Source organism: Rhinolophus hipposideros (assembly GCF_964194185.1).
Source record: "Rhinolophus hipposideros genome assembly, chromosome: 5".
Taxonomy (NCBI): Eukaryota; Metazoa; Chordata; class Mammalia; order Chiroptera; family Rhinolophidae; genus Rhinolophus; species Rhinolophus hipposideros.
The window spans coordinates 52,875,795-52,892,703 of NC_138051.1; the positions used below are offsets into that span (position 1 = coordinate 52,875,795).

General features: G+C 44.7%; 1 protein-coding gene across 4 annotated transcripts in view; it reads right to left on the reverse strand.

The window, feature by feature from the left end:
* Positions 1 to 15,240, reverse strand: part of ANXA2 (annexin A2) — a 41,839-nt gene extending 26,599 nt beyond the window's left edge. The window contains exons 1-3 of one of the 4 annotated variants that reach the window (XM_081048575.1): positions 14,920 to 15,238; positions 4,197 to 4,255; positions 1,053 to 1,152 (exon numbers count right to left, since the gene is read on the reverse strand). In XM_081048575.1, coding sequence (XP_080904701.1) covers positions 1,053 to 1,152; positions 4,197 to 4,244 — 148 coding nt within the window. In that variant the 5' untranslated portion in view covers positions 4,245 to 4,255; positions 14,920 to 15,238. Of the gene's footprint in view, positions 1 to 1,052; positions 1,153 to 4,196; positions 4,256 to 14,501; positions 14,611 to 14,919 lie in introns of those variants that run through there. The other 3 variants (XM_081048576.1, XM_081048578.1, XM_081048577.1) reach the window with 3 other exon arrangements.
* Positions 15,241 to 16,909: the final 1,669 nt, after the last annotated feature.

Below are 16,909 nucleotides of genomic sequence, written 5' to 3' on the forward strand. Positions count from 1 at the left end.
CAGTCACCCTCCATAGGTTCCAATGTCAGTGGGAGGTTCCGGGTTGAGGTTCCCCGTCAGTATGTATGAAGTGTACGGAGTGTGTCAGTAAGTTCAAACATTCTCCTTAGAAGAGAAAAATGTCTCCTAGCTCTTTAGCAGGGGCTGGAACCAGCAGCTCTGACTGCTGGGTCACGTCTGCTACTCACAGTGAAAAGGAAGTGCTTTGTCCAGAAGGGGAACCGACTGTGGTAAATCACCACAGCAATAGCCACGCTTCCAGGGATTGGGGTGGGAAGAGGGGGGGCGCAACCCCAAAGATCCACGTTTCATTAACATAAGCCCCCTAACTCAGAACATGCACTTTTGTAGAAAACAGCATGATAACCTGAAGAACTTCTTGCTCAACTCTACCCAATTAAATGCTTTATCTGCTGCCTTTAGAAAGCAAGGCCTTTATGCCTTCTGGTCCTCTCTTACTCATCCTGGAACTCGAGGAAACATACTCATTCCAACAGTTCTTCCCGTTCCAGCTCCAGGCCTAAGGAGTGGTATAACTCGTAGGGTAAAAAAAAAAAGAATCTGAATTTTTCTCTCATTAGATCAATCTGAGAGCAAACCAGTAAAAAGTTCCCAGCATTTTTCCGACAGATGTAATGAAATTCAAGGGGAATCAGGATTAAAAAAAGGGCCCTTAGGGATCACCATGACCAACTTCTTCCTTCACAAAAGAGGCGCTGAGGCCCCAAAGTAAAGAGCTGAACCCAAAGTACACACCCGGGGATCAGGCCTCCTGGCCCTCAGCTTAGGCCTACTTCCATGTTGCTATGTTACTGGGTTACAATATTTTCTCATGGTTTCGATCTCTCCAAAGAGAGGAGGAAAAAAGGGGAGGAGGAGGGGGAAAGATAGATAGGTAGGTGTAAGGTAAGGTAGGTTTGGATCGATTTCATTAAAGCTCCACTCCATTAAAACAATTTCAAATGATCAACGTATAGAGATTTGAGGGAGAATGAGAGACAACTAAAAAGGCCTCAGTCAGAGCCTGACAAGAGGGCAAATGTGCTGCCTACCTTTGGTCTTGATGGCTGTTTCAATGTTCAAAGCATCCCGGTCAGCATCAAAGTTGGTGTAGGCTTTGACGGACCCGTAAGCACTTGCGGGTGTCGAGTGCTGAGGTCAAAAGACAAACATACCCACATCATACAAATTTAAGATCCTCTTGTTCAAATATCAACTTCTAAAATAGTTTTCTCCCCCCATTGTTTCCTTTATCAATTCAAATCATTCTTCGACTAGGTAACTAAGTAAGTATTGTTATGCCACCACATATAGGATATGGAACTTCATTGTTTCTAATGGGAATTCTTCTTCAAAGGGTCAGTTACATAGTTTAGAATATGCTGTCTATATATGCTATCTGTATGTCCACTTATCTTTTAGTGCAAACCCAAAAGCAGACAATGCAACGTTGGGCACTCAACTACCATCTATTTGGGAAGGTTTTGAAGAGTGTTAAACTGGGCTGGTAACAATTTTGAAATAAACTAAAATGTGTGTTTAGCCAAGTGTTTGCTAAGCAAGTGTGTAACAAGTGGGTTTAGCCAAGTGTTTGCTACGGGCACACGAGTTTCCACCTGGGCCTGTATTGCTGAGCTCACAATTCTTTCGAAAGCAAATGTAAAACGCCTTCCCGCTGGTCTTATCAGGTGCATGAGGGAAGCCTCCCTCTACTTTGGCCACCGCTGTGGCCCCCAGGTGGTCAGGCCACATGGCCCACATCTTCCTCATGGCAGCTAAGTTCCTCCTGCTCGTCTCTCTTCTCTCTGTACCCTCCCCTCTACTGTCTTTAACACTATCTACCCCTTCTGCCTACTACTGACCTTAAGATTTTTTTTCTTGTTGCCTTTTAAATGACACCCTTTTCCTTTCCCTTGCTTTTCAAAGCCCATTACCATTCCTGATCAGAGGGACCTACCCCCACAGCACCCCACCCCACCCCAGCGTGAGGGAAGGGCAACAGCCTGCTTCTACATCAGTTCTCTTTTCTGAAGTGTCAACTTCCCGCTTTCTTTGAAACGCTCTCGCAGCTTTCCTCCTCCCTGCTACCTAGTCCCAATGCAGAGGGCAGACAACAGAGGACGAACCATGTGGTTTGGGGTGGCTGATGGCCAGGGGAGCCATCCACCACTGCCCCACTTTCAACGTCAAGGTTCCCCATCCTGTAATGCTGCCCCCACTTGCCCCCACCCCCCATGCCCATCATAATGTGATGACTTTGCCTTGGCTCAGTTTCTGGAAAGAATCAGAGGCCGAGGGGCCCTGACTTACCTCTCCACCCACAGGCACCCCATTACAGGCACCCTGGCTCCCATACCAGTTGGTGTTATCAGCAGTGAAGTTGTAAGGTAAGCAACTAAGAAGCCATCCTCTGAAATGTCTCCCAGGACAAGCCAGAGATCTAAGTTCAGGAGGCGACAAAATGTGTCCGTATGTGCTTGTGATCATCTTGGCCAAATACGAAATCCAGTTAATATTTCTAACTCTGAATCACAATGGATTATCAAGGTATTTTCCATCTAATTTCACTACTTACACTTTCCAATTGAGATTAACTCAATGGAAATGGAGCACACATTCAGGAAAAGGGAAGGACAATGTGCTCTTTTGAAATACTAAATACTATATTTGCTATGGTGGCTACAAAATGGGGATGGAAATCTAAGGAAAAACAGCTTCCTGTTTATTAACAATGCCATCAATTATTTACAAAGGCAGGCAGTTTGGTCGTTGAGCCATATCACACATGGCTTAATTTACCAGGCACGATGTCATCTTATTCCAAAACAGTGAGTAAAGTTTCACATAATTTTATAGTATCTCTGGAAACAAAATTAAATAGATAGACCTGTAAAATCCACTTGTCTGAAAATCAAATTATTGAGGGAAAAGGGACTTTTCTCTTCCTTCAAAATACTGGGGCATACATGGCATTTTCTGTTGTATAAGTCTCATCTCCACACAGAGAAATGCATCATACTAGAGTACGGTAACTTCAGGGACTACAGGAAAGGTCCACCCATGAAACCTGGTACTAAAAACAACCTAATGATAGGATTCAGTAAAGAAAAACATCCTTGAGCTCCTGGACTTGTCTGGAACTCAATATGCAGCTTGTCTTGTTGGCAACAAGCATGTAAAAGTTCCAAAAGGAAAGATTCAAAATACATAGGCTTTATGCGCCATAAAATGTGTGCTTGCATGGACGTCATCCATCCAAACATTCTGATGCCAAGCACCGTAGACCATACAGAAGGTTCTATACCACATGATCCAAGCTGCTGCCAACCTACTTCGAGTGCTTCTTTGTATTATAATGTAAATGAGAGCATATTTTGAAATAGCAGCAAGATATGCCTACAAATCAGTGTCACTGCTGAGTTTTTGTAAAAGCCACTTTGGCCAAGATGATACTAGATATTTTACATATTCCTGATTTATATTGTACTTCGTTCTGAAAGTATTTGCAATGACTTATAATGTCATATATAGTTTAAAATTTTTAAACTAACACAAAGAAGCAAATATATCAGGATTTCCAGGTTCACATATTTTCTGGGAAAGACAAAAATAATTCTTAGCTCCCTGATAGCCAGAGCAAAAAAGGAAACATGATGAAGTAGAGTTCTTTAATTATTTAATTAAAAAATAAGAAAAAAGAACTATCCTAGCTTTGGGAGAAAAACTTTCCCAGGTACTAAATTTAAACTAAACAAAACAAACAAACAAATGTGTAAGTTCTTGTCTGGAATAAATTTCTGGACACTAAGAAGTCCAAAACACTCAGGGTCATTTTTGATATAGCCAACCATTAATAAAATCCCAGGGCATGACATTAAAAGTCACGTATCATCCTAACAATTACTACCACTGACATGCAAAGTATATAGCAGGAAAAATTTCTAGGCACCCCAGTGTCACTAGTGTCTGTTCAGTTTTAATGTGATGCCAAAAAACTTTCCAGTACCAAAACATTTCTTTCAAATAGAACTACTAAGAATAGCTAAGGTAATGAGGAAGAAAGGAGAACCAAGAGGAGAAATGATGGTCTAAATTTGGTCCCAATTTCCTTAGATGTACAAAGAAAGGCAGGAACACAGTTATCCAGAGAAATGTCCAATTTGCAAAAATGACACAAGTGAAAATGATATACTTACATCACCCTCCAAGCTGAGCTTGCACAGGATTTCGTGAACAGTAGACATTTTGCAAAAAGCTGGTGGGAAAAACACAACAAAAGGTCTTTATGAAGTGGCTTTCCTTTCCCCCGCAAGCAGTGATTCATTATACTAATCTCTATTTCTTGGACCATTTCATCTGAGGATATTAGAGTAATTTTTGCAAAATAGATGCAATTCACATCTTATGATTGGGAAAATTAAAGCTTGGTGATGGTTTGCCTTAGGTTTGGGATGGAGTACTGAACCAGCTAGACCTTCTCTTGCTCTGTTTGACTAGAACCTGGGGAGACTGATTTGTGAATACACAAACAAAATGCTCCCTAAGGCTAATGCAACTTGTTCAAACAGGATAAAACTGGGTCTTCCACTACTCATAAAAAGTGATAAGCTTGTCAAACCAGCTACAACTTCTGTTATTTCTCACCGATAACTTAACATATTGAAAAGGGCCTGAAAACTATGGGTGTGAACTGAAATCAATAGCATTTCTGTGCTGGCCCATTCCTAAATGGAACACTTTATTACTATCTGTAATTATTTTCTTAGCTCACCGATGCTTAGAAGATATTAAACTGTTAATGAGAAAGCCAGTGGATAGATTTTCTGACATTAACTCATTCCATAAAAGAACGATTGTGTATTTAAGATTCAATATGGCTGAAGTGAAGTCATCTTGCAGTTAATACACTTACTCCGGCTTGGCACGATAGCCTGATGAACTGGCTTTCCAGCTTTGCAATCACACAGTTCTCGGAATCTATACACTAACCCCCGCCAATAAAGAGTGCTCAACTGGCATTAAATTTCTCTCAACTGAGACAAGGAAGGTCATTCAGCAGCATCATCAACCCCAAAATAAAGGAAATAGAGCAGAGCTGCATCCCCAAACAGTGGAGACGACACTGAATTGCAGCTACTCCTGCTTTGGTCTCTTTTTGCTTAATATTCTCTGATCAAGGAAATTGTGCCCACGCAAATTCAGCTTTCTCTTCCAACAGTTTGCTTCGTCTAAACATTTTCATAAAACTGGCTTGGAGGGAGTATTTGACATAGGCACTTGCTAACTTATCCGAAGGCTTTGGACTAAGCAGATTCCAGGCTGTGTGTGGAGTGTAGGAAGGGAAATATAAGAGTAGAGGATTGGCCTTTATTTGTGGTCACAGATATACTTCTGCAAGATTTTCATCCTGAGCTCTCTCCTAGACCAGTCCTCTCTTCTTGATGCTTACAGAAGCTTTTTAAGCACAGCAAAAAGAAAATCACAGCTGTTCTAATTCCCCTCATTCTCACAACTTGCAGAACCCCCCCCCCCCAAAAAAAAAGAAATTGTCCCACTGCTAGAATATAATCCTGACTTGCAAAACGTCCTCCTCTACAAATAAACTGTGGCACATCCAGCCAGTGGAATAATATTCATCACTGAAAAGAAATGGGCTGTCAAGCCTTGAACAGACATGAAGAAACCCTAAAAGCATACTAATAAGTGAAAGAAGCCAGTTTGAAAAAGTTAGGTACTGCATGATTCCAACTATAGGACATTCCGGAAAAGGCAAAACTATGGAGACAATGAAAGGATCAGTGGTTGTCAGGGATTAGAGGAAAAGGAGGAAGGGACAAATAAGTGGAACACGGAGGATTTTTAAGGCGTATGAAACTAATGGTGAAACTATTGCGCATGACCCTGTAATGGTGGATACATGGCATGACCCACAGAATGTACGGAATGTACAGCACCAAGAGTGAGCCCTAACGTGAACTACGGACTTTGGCTGATAATGATGAGTCAGTGTAGACTCACCGATTGTAACAAATGTCCCACTCTGGTGGGGGACATTGGACGTGGGGGAGGGAGGGGGCGTGGGGCTGGGAATATATGGGAACTGCCTGTACTTCCCATTCAATGTTTCTGTGAACCTAACACTGCCCTAAAAAAAAAGTCTATTTTATTTTTTAAAGTTTTGCTCTGTAGCTGGACTGCTACCAGCGACACGTAGCTAGCTATCAAGCATTTGAAAAGTATCCAGTCCACACCGGATTCTGAAGGCGTAGGATGAGAAAAAGAATGCAAATCTCTCAATAATTTCTTATTTGATTACATATTATATTTATGAAGTGTTGGGTAAATTGGGTTAAATAAAAAACTACTTAAATTCAGTTTTACCTATTTCTTTCACCTTTGCTAACGTGGCTACTACAAAATTTCCAATTGCATATACAGCTCACACTGCCATGTTCCAATCCTAGTCCAAAAATCTGTGAAGTGGCTGGGTCCATTAAAGACTTAAGTTTGAGAGATTTCCTGTCAAGACAGACAAGTTTGTGAGTCTACTCAAAAAATCTCCAATTTCAGCTTGGGCCAAGAAACATCCCGAAAGGTGTCGTTAGTATCCTGCAGCCCAAGACTCACCAACAGAGATGAATTGTCTAGTACACTGAGCCACCCAAGCCTGGCTTTGACGATCACCTCTGGAGCTTGGTTGCAAAGGGACTAGGTCTGCCGTGAGGGATAAACTGTGGTCACCACCTCCCTTGCAGAATTCTAGTCCCCACTGTAAACAGCTAAGAAATTAAAATGCCAAAATAAAACAAAGAGAGGACCTGAAAGTCTGAGCTGCAAACAGGATTGTTCCCACTTACAAAGAAGTGTAGATTAAATTCCACTTATTTATTAAACCAGGTATCTCACATTGATTCTCATATTTAGGAACTCTCAACCACTGAGGCACAGGAAGTTTTTACTGTGTAGTTCTTTCAAATTGTCTTTCCAGCTCTGAGCACTGGCTGTGAAGACAGCTGCCTAACCAGGTCCCACATGGGACCCTCAAGACGGTACAAATCAAAGACAATCTGTTGCTCCACTCAGGTTCATTCTTCCCTCATAGCCACAACACATTGAGGAGACCCAGAAAACAGGTTTTTAAAAAGCCCCACACATCTCCCTTTCCATTTTATTGCCACAATGGTGCTGCTCTTTCATCAAATCAGTTCTACGTATCACTATCAATCAAATCTCTGTATTTGATCTTGTTCAAAATCCATCCGTCTGTGGCATTCTCTTTCTCCAGCTCAGTCCTGCCCTTAAACATTGGCACGGGAACCCAGCCTCACTGCCCTCTATCTACTCCCCAGCAAAAGGAGACTGGGGCCAAATTGTTACTTGCTTCTCTCCAAACACACCGTACTCCTTGTACTTCTTGTACTCCTTTAATTCACATCTCCTTGATTCATGTTTCCTCCCCCATCTCACCTTCAACTCTCCTTCCAGTTTTAGAGACCCTGCTCATTCCTCAAGTCACCACTACTTTGGCATCGGCTCTAAAGGGGTGGTTATAGACCCCAATCCACAGGGCTCTCTCCCACCTTTCAATGCCAGCACTTCCTGATGCCACTACATTCATCCATTGAGCAAAAGTGTACTGAGTTCCAGCCATGTACCAAGTATTCAAATGGCAAATGCTGAGGTCCAATTCAATGCAGCAGCGAGTATGTTTTACCTGGTCTTCTCCAGTCTCAGTTCCCCCCCAGATTCAAGAATGTCTTTGCCTTTTCTAAAAACAATGAGTTGCTATTTTTGCATAATTAACATTTGTATTTATAGTATTTATAATCATTCCGCAGAAAAAGCAAAAATGTCAATACCACAAAGCAATATCCATGAAACCTGCTATTACTCTATGCATGGCTTTTGTATCCATATACCCAGGGTGCCAAAAAAATGTATATAAGTGGACACTTTGGTCAACGTTGCTCAAGCAGTTCACCGTAAACACAAGTGTCTGGACACAGATGGTAACCACTTTAAGTACCTCTTGTAATTGCAGAAGTCAAACATGACTTGTATTCATCTTTTGTTATCGGTATATATTGAGTATTACAATTTTAATACAGTTTTCCTTTCTTAAAATGTGTATACATTTTTTTGGCACCCTCTGTATTTCCTCTTTTGTGCAAGCTTAATGGCAAACACATTTTCACCTGAGAAATAAACTATGGCCCGTTTCTGTTTTATATCGTCCTCTGGCAAAGCAAAGTCATTTTGTGGATGATTGATTAGCCTCTAGAAGAAATAGTTGGCTTTGCCACTCATGTTTGTTAAAACATTAGCTTAATCTAGTTCATTTGATTAATGAGAATGTGTCAGTGCTGCTACCCTTGCAAGCGGAAAAAGAAATTCCTTGCAGTGCTACTTAGATTACAAACAATGGTAACATTCAAGTAATCCCCTTACAAGCACACACTTGCCCGAACTGCATTAGGGCTGTGAGAGACACACACACAATTATGAAATGCAGACCCCACCCTGCAAGGAACTTCTAGGTCTCTTCTCTTCTTGCCCCAGTGAGACACTTGACAGATTAGCCCAGATCACTTAGCGAATAGCAAGACAGAGCCAGAATCTGGATCCTCTGACTTTTGTGTCTTTACCCTTTCACCTTCACAATGGTTCTCCATTCTAAGAGATTAAGACACCAAAAAAAGATTAAAACACTAGGAGTGAGGTCAGCGAAGAGCTTAATGGGTAGGTAAGGTACTGACTTAGTTTGAAAAGGGCAATCAATCATGTCTGGAAGTCTGGCCAGAAAAAGATGGGAGAAAGCCTGGGGAGATGGCATGGAGAATGTCCCTGGGTGGTGAGCGAACAAGAGGACAGGCTTAAAACAAGCCGTGTCTGCTGTGATGCCCTGTGGAGGGCTTCTAGATGGCACCAATTTAAGCTTGGCTATGGAAATACTGGAGGGCCAGAGAGCCAGAGATTCGTTCCCAACACTCACAGTGTCTGTTCACCACAGCATTTGTTCTGGAGGCTGAGTTTTCTTATGGAAAGCAACAGCTCTGCCTTAGTGTACCTATTGTTTTGAATGAGACTAAAATTAAGTCTACGTGCCATGAGACAATCGTACTCCCACTGACTTCTCATCATAGTGTGAAATTCATAAACGCATTAAAAGCAGAACAACCACTCTTTATCTGGCAGACTGCTCTGCAGAACATGACGGCACCACACTTTCCAACACTTCGGTCTCACCCAAATCTCCAACTGGTTTCAACTTGCAAAAAAGAAAAAAAAAATCAGCAAATTCAATCTGTTGATGAGCACCATTACATACCAGTACCTTCCATTCCCAGAGAAGGGCTGGTTTACTAGACAAGATAATTAAAATAGTATTTTATCAGGGAAAGTTTTTCCTTGGAAACAGAGAGGTACAGAGAGACTTACTGAAACAGTCACACCCACTTCAAACTGGTTTGAAATAATGCACCACGGGGTGGGAACATAGACTCACACAGCTCCACCCTAATGAAGGGAACAGAGCAGTTTCCTCTGCCCTTGAAAATATTAATACATAAGACTGTTAATTCCTGACTGAAAAAGCTCTTAGAGCGAAAAGTTAGCCATTAATGAAAAAACTGTTCAAAACCAAGTAATTTACAGTTAGCAGAAGGACTATTTTAAAGATAATTTAAAGGTCTGTTCTTTAAACAAAAACAGCCTATTGATTGTTTTGTATTTCATTGTTTCACTTCAAACACAGTTATAAGAAAAATAGTACAAGTGAAACAGCTTTAACTCCCCACCCCAAACTCCCCGCCACGAGAGTAAAACAAAGTTTGCAAACATGTTGAAACAAACAAAAAAAGTAAATCTAAAAGTCAACACTTCAAATAGTAAAAATAAGTTCTACTGAAATGAATTAAGAACCAGCTCCAGAAAGTCCCCAATATTAATTCACACAATCAAAAACATGTTGCACTAGGGCTGGTCTGCACAAGTGAGGCTGAGTACAACCCAGCAGTTTCACGGACACACCCACTTCATAGTTTAAACGTGGAGTGTTGACGCATCACCACAAAACACAGCCCTAGCAACCAGGATGAATCAATCAGGGACTGGATGATACAAATGAGGGTTTTTAAACCAAAAAATGGGTGGGGGTGGGAGTGTGGAGAGTTGGGCTTCCCCACCAAAGCCCTTACTGTGCAAAATCCTGAGTCTAAAGAACCAGGCTAGAATTTGAAATCAAAAGGGGGTGAAACACATGCATAAGTGGGGGTGGCTGGGGAGTTTCCACTGTACTCCTCGCCCCCCCACCTCCACACAGCATTTTTATTTCACAGATTCTTCTCGAGGACACACTCTTTTCTCCTTGGTTTTATGGTCCTGATTAACGCCTGAGTCACAGGGCCATGTCACTCTCCAGAAATCCTGGAATTCTGCCCAGCAGCCTGAACACACTGAGCAGGATGGACACAGCATCATTTGCTCTGGCCTGTCCCTTTTGTTGTCTGATCTGAGTCAGTATTTGTTTGCTACCTAAGACACCGTGCAGCCTTCTTGCTCTCAGCGCCTGATAAGGGGCTGCAGTGGGCGGAAAGAAACCAGCAGGAAGAATGAGGTCAGTTGGCACGAAGTACTTTCAGGGTTGGGAAGTCAAAGTCTTCCTATCCACAACCCAATTTCAGTGGTCCTCATATTGTATTTCCAATGGGGCCCAGCTACCAACAGAAAAAAGTCTAAACTCAGCCTTCAAGACCTTCCACACTCTGGACTTTACTGCTCCATAAACACCTCCTACACGCATGCACACACATGCACGTGTGCACACACCCGAGTACCAAAGTCGGATTGGACTGCTCGTTGTTCTCCAAACACTCAGCACTGTCCTCCTATCCTTAGACCCGGGTTCTCCAAGTACCCTCCACTATGAACGTTCAATCTTGATCAGCCAGCATCCTCAGACTTCAGGACACAAAAAATACTGTTACCTATTTTCCTGCACCTCTCCCTGCTCTGTGCTCGTCCTCTGGGTGTGTCTGTTAACATGAGAGTTGAGTATATACAGTCCTCTATCTTATCCATCCACAGGGTTTGTCTTATTCATTCCAGTCTCCTCCTAGGTCTGAGCAGTGCCTAGCACACACGAGGCATTCAGTCACATTTTTGGATGGTTTACACACACACGATTTTTCCACATTCTGTTCTTTTTTTCTTTTCCAATGGACTCTCCTTCCTGTTTTCTCTCTCCCTCAGAGGACATCTCAAATGCAGTTCCAGTTCCATACCTTCAGAGCTGGAGGCTTCCACTCCCAGCTTCTGTGCAAATTTTTGCAAAGCCTGGTAAGATCACTTCCGGGCAACCTCTTTCACATCATGATACGCACCCCAGGTCTGCACCCCACCTCTGTACTGTCAAGGCCACTTGGGGCCTAGCTCATCCACTGGACAATGTGGAAATGTGGAAATGCAACCTACATCTTCTCTGGCAGGAAAGACAAGGAAGGATATGGAAAGGAGGACTGACAGGTGGCCTTGGGACTCTGATTTCCTGAACTGTGAGTGTGTAGACTGGGTGTGGCAGGGATGACAAAGGGCAAGGATTCCAGTCACAGCCATTCCTGTAGGTCAGAACTTTCCACACCAAGCCTGGGGTTAGTCTACTTGGATGCTATTGACTTTTGACATGACTGAGCTGAGGTTTAAAAGCTTCGGGGTGTACCCTAAAAGGGAGATTTGCCTGTAATCTCAGGGAACCACCAGAAGAACAAGCTTGGCCATCTTTTGGCCTTTACTGCTGACTCCCCACCCCCCACCCACAAAGTACATGGGAACTGCCTCTGGCAATAGAAAGAAAAATATGCCTGACAGTGAATGGGCGGAAAATTTTTTTTTTAAAGGACTGGAAGGAATTTCCTCTGATGTAGCCTAAAACTAGAATTGGGCGTGGCACCAGGGAAAATGAAGGGGGAAGATTCTCACTTCCAAAAAGAGGAGCATGCCATTTCTTTCCAATTCTCACAATCAAATCTGAAATGCTGGTTAAGTCACAATAACTTTATTTAAAAAAAACAAAAACTTTTGTGTTTTAATTAAAATTTATTGGGGTGAAAGTGGTTAGTAAAGTTACATAGGTTTCAAGTGTACAATTTTGTAATACATCATCTACATATCACACTGTCAGGATAACTTTAAACAAGTTTCCCTAAAGCAGGTGAAATATGAAGCTCAAGTCTCTGGAACAGCTGGATTAAAGGCGAAATGAGCCCCAGCTAAGTCTAGAAACTAACATTAATTTGGGAAAATGTAACATTCAAAATCCAATTACTGACTATACTGTTCCCTTATTTTGTCTATTTTTTTATGTTTTGTTCACTGCTGTATCTGCAATGCCTATAACTATTAGTAAAACATAGTAGGTGCTTAGTATTGTGGAATGAATGTGTAAAGCACATCAGTAGAGCCTGCACGCCTCTGTGACACACCCACCCTCGATGCAAGCACAGAGCCCAGAACAAGCACAGAGCGAGAACAAAGGCCTGTGACAACGTGTTGTTAGTGCCTGAGTCTAGGCCCAGTGGTGCAGGAAGACCTACAGCCCTCAAAATCAATAGCAATTACAGAAAGATATCTATCTTGCCAGCAAAATGACTTAAATCAGAAATTGGTCAGGAAAGTAATGGCCACAACTGCAGGCCTAATGTCAATCAATACAATCCTTTTAATAGTTCAGACACAGGAGATTGAATATTGAGACGCCAATCCAAGACCAAGGTCCTGATCAAAGCCAGTGAGTCAGCAGTATTTCCTGGGCATTTACCCGAGGCAGGCCACTTGGCCTGCAAAATCCAGGCAGTCTCCAATTTATAAGCCCCCAACTGAAAAAACTTCACCTGATAGTCACACCCTTCCATTGCACGTGAGATGGATCTTTTTGGAGAAACCCCTTCAAGCTTTTACAGAGTAAGATGGACTTAGGAGAAGGGAAGAAAGTGCTAAGTGGGAATGTCTTAGTATTGGCCACAGAGGACACACTTCAAGGTCACCTCTCTGAACCTGGTCTCATCCTGCCTCTTTCTCCATGTCGCCTGTGTATTATATTATGCAGCTCCTTGGTTCCATAGCCTTGAATTCTATACTTACAGATCTGTTTAGGTTAACAAGGTTTTCTTGTTGTTTTTAAAATAACACAACTCCTCTGGGTTGCCCAGCATTTTAGGACCAACCAATCTTTCCTAATACTGAATGTTAATACATGATAATGAATATCGATTCAATTTGGTAATCTCTAGCTGGGTACCCTGAAATGGGAAAGAGGATGATAATGCAGCAGAACTGGATAAGCCTGGGTGGCTTTTATCAGATATCAGGAGAGAGGGTCTCTAAAGAGGCAGAAAGAAAGCAGAGAAAAGTGGAGAGGGGGCAAAGATATAATTTCCTAATAAAAATAATTTAATCTAGGCCAACCTTAAAACGAATACAAGTGCCAGAAAAATATTTCATTGATTTACTTTTCCTATCCAGGTATCCCTCCCTCACCCTTACAGCTTTCTTTTCCCCATCACCCACACCCCCAAATTCGGCCTATACTATCAGTCCTTAGAAAACAATGCTAGTTAAGCAGGGGTTTCTGGGCTAGCCTGGGAACCTAAGCACCTCCTGTAACATTGTTTCAGTGGGAAAGTGCATCCTGCATTTTAGACCACTAAGTTCCAAACAGATACAGTAGCACATACTTTTGAACAGAATCTGTCTGAGCTCAGGGGCCCAGATTCGTGGACCCCAGACCTTATGGTTCTTGGTAATGACCCAAGGTGCACCCATATGGCCCCTGCTTTTTTTACAGATTCAGAATACCCATAGCTTTAAAATGACAAATCTTAACACAAAAATGACACATTTTTATGGCACCGAATGTTTTCAGTGTGTTTTACGTATTAATTTTTGAATATTTTTTTGAAACTTTCGATAACCCTAGATGAATGGAGGAAGAATGGGCTAATTCTTAAGCCACTTTCATAGATAAATTAATTCATGGACACCTCCTACCCTCTCAACAGTCCGTTGTGGGAATCCAGGCCTCCCACACCAGGCGCTGAGACCCACTTCACAGAACTGCAAGGAGAGGCCCAGGGGCCACGCCCTTTTCTGTACCTAAGATCCCTGAGTCACCGTCGTATAAACTCGAGTAACAGTGACGATCCTCCCCACAGAAGCATGGAGGACACTTACTTCCTGAGGCAAAAGTGGTCAACCGAGGGGGAAACTCTCTAGATACACGGAAATCAGAAGTTGCTCTCTTACAAGATAATCTAGACAAAGGACAATGAGCTGAGGTTTCTGTTTTGTTTTGTTTGAGGGGGGGGATTACTACTCAAAATAAACCTCCCATCCTTTATCCCTCTCCCCCACCCCCCGCCCGCACTGCTTCCCTCCAGCTGCTCGGCTCAAGTTCCACAAATGCGCATTTGTTTCAAATAAAGTAACTTGGAACAGACGGGGATTACCTCCTCGACGACCGGAGAGCTTCGGTTAGACCAGGAGGTACGTGCCCCGGGGGAACGCTCCGCTGGAACCTGCGGCTCCGGAGCGGCCACACCCTGCCCCCCCCGCCCCGCGGCTGGAATGCGGGGCCTCCGTCGGTTCCCCGCGCCCGCGCCGCCACGCGGGGCGTCCGGGGGCCCTCGGGACAGTGGGGGACGCCGGCCGGCCCCGCGCTCCGGACGTCAGGGCACAGCCGCCTCCCCTCGTGCCCAGGCCCCTCGCCACGCGCCCCGTCCCCCAGACCCCGCGCGCGGAGCCTTCCCGGATCCCCGGCGCCCGAACGGCTCTGCAAGGCCGTCGCCTTCCCTGCCTCTCCGCGCCCCGCCAGCGCGCCGGCCCCGGGGCCATAGCGGGCGGGCGGGCGGGACGCGCCCGGCTTACCTGGGCCGAGCGCCGAGAGTGCGAGCGTCCCGATGCCGAGCGGAGCCGGCAGGCCTGGGTGGGGCTTTTATAGCCGCCACATCCTCCCTCTGCGGGCGAGGCCAGCCCCGCCCCGCCTCCCCTTCCCCGGCCCCTGCCCACTCCCACCCGGAGTCACGGTGACTCACCCTCACCCGCCCGTCAGGCTGGCCTCGCCCTGAAACGTCCCCCGAGCCCCGCCAAGCGGGAGGGGGCCCGGCGCCCACCCCCTTGCTCCCCGTTGAGGCGCCCGGGAGCCTTACTCGAGGCCCATTACCGACTTTGTTCCCTCCTCCCTTCCTCATTTTACTTCTTGAGCACCACGTGGCGTTCTCAGTACTGGGTTAGGGTAATAAATTCCTAAGACTTTAGTAGACTCGGAGCTTGGTTAGTCACTTTTTTTTTCTTTTTTCTTTTGGCATCAATGCAATGGAAGGAAGACTTGTTCCAAGAAACATGTGGTTCCCCTGAGCTGGGGCCACTGGCATCCAGCTCCCCATTACCGTCTGCAAACGTTAGCTTAACCTCTGGCCAGCAGTTCCCCGGGGGAACACCGAGAGGCGGGTCAGTGGGGTCCGGCCCTGCAAAGACTGGCCTGCCCAAGCCTCTGAGCAGTAGGGAGGTCGGAGCCAGGTTTGGGGTGAGGGTTGGGGGTGGAAGGCAGAAGCCAGGAACCAACATCCCAACCCAGGAGGTTCCCTTTCCCAGACAGAGCTCTGCTCAGCTTCCCTCCGGGACTCTGGGGACTCGCTCGGCGCCCCGCTCATGGGGTAGCTCTGCGCATCCTCCTGGCACGCCTTCCCCGGCTGGGTGGGGCGGTGGCTTTGAACCTCAACTTCCAACAAAGAAGTTTCCTCCCTTTCTTCGTTCACAACTGTCGTGCCCCCCTCCCCACTCCCACAGCTGCTTAGCCAGCTCCCTGGCTTGGTTTCGCTCAGTTTCTCTCACCTTTCTTCCCTACTGTGCTTCGGTAGGCCACAGTGGCAACATGTAAGCAAACATGTTTTTGTATGTGACTGCACTGTATTCAAACCTCACACTAGCAGGAATGTATTGCTAAGAATCCCAAAGACCTCTCGTAACGCCTTTGAATCTCCGCTTTTCACACTCACTTCATGCAGCTCTCTCCTGTCTTGATGCTTCTGTGTTTTAATCTCCCATCTATCTTAAAAAAAAAAAAAAAAGATTTAACTGGGGAAGGGGAACAGGACTTTACTGGGGAACAGTGTGTACTTCCAGGACTTTTTCTGTCAAGTTGTCCTTTCAGTCTTAGTTGTGGAGGGTGCAGCTCAGATCCAGGTCTAGTTGCCATTGTTAGTTGCAGGGGGCGCTGCCCACCATCCCTTAGAGGAAGTCGAGGAATCGAACTGGCAACCCTGTGGATGATTGAGAGCCCACTGGCCATGTGGGAATCGCAGCCTTCCGCATTAGGAGCGGGGAGCTCTAACCGCCTGAGCCACTGGGCCAGCCAGCCCCAATCTCCCATCTATCTTGACGTTTCCAGTTGAGCATCATTTCATTCCTGGGAATAAAAAAATGATAGCAAGGCCAAAAGACATTCGTTGCCATGCCAGTGAGCTGCAAAGTCAGGGGCCACAGGCAGGGTCTCAGGACATTCAGCACAGAGCTCACTGTTAAAAGATAAGCACTATCAGAAGGACAAATAGAAAATAAAGCAACTCTTTCGATACAATTTCTGATTTACATTGATAGCTCTTCAATTAAGGCCAAAAGAACTCCAGGCAGAAACTGTGTTTATCTGTCCACTCCTGTGAACATCCTGGGCCAGAAGGGAACACCAGGCGGACAGTACCAGTGGCCGGGATCCAGCCTCCCTTCTCTACTCCTCTGGGCAGGTTCCACAGCCTCTTCCTCCTAATTGTGCTGTGATAGGCCCTGTCCAGAAGATAAGATTTAAATCCAATCATGTGGAATATATAAAAGCCACCAAGTATACAAAAGAATGGTTTTT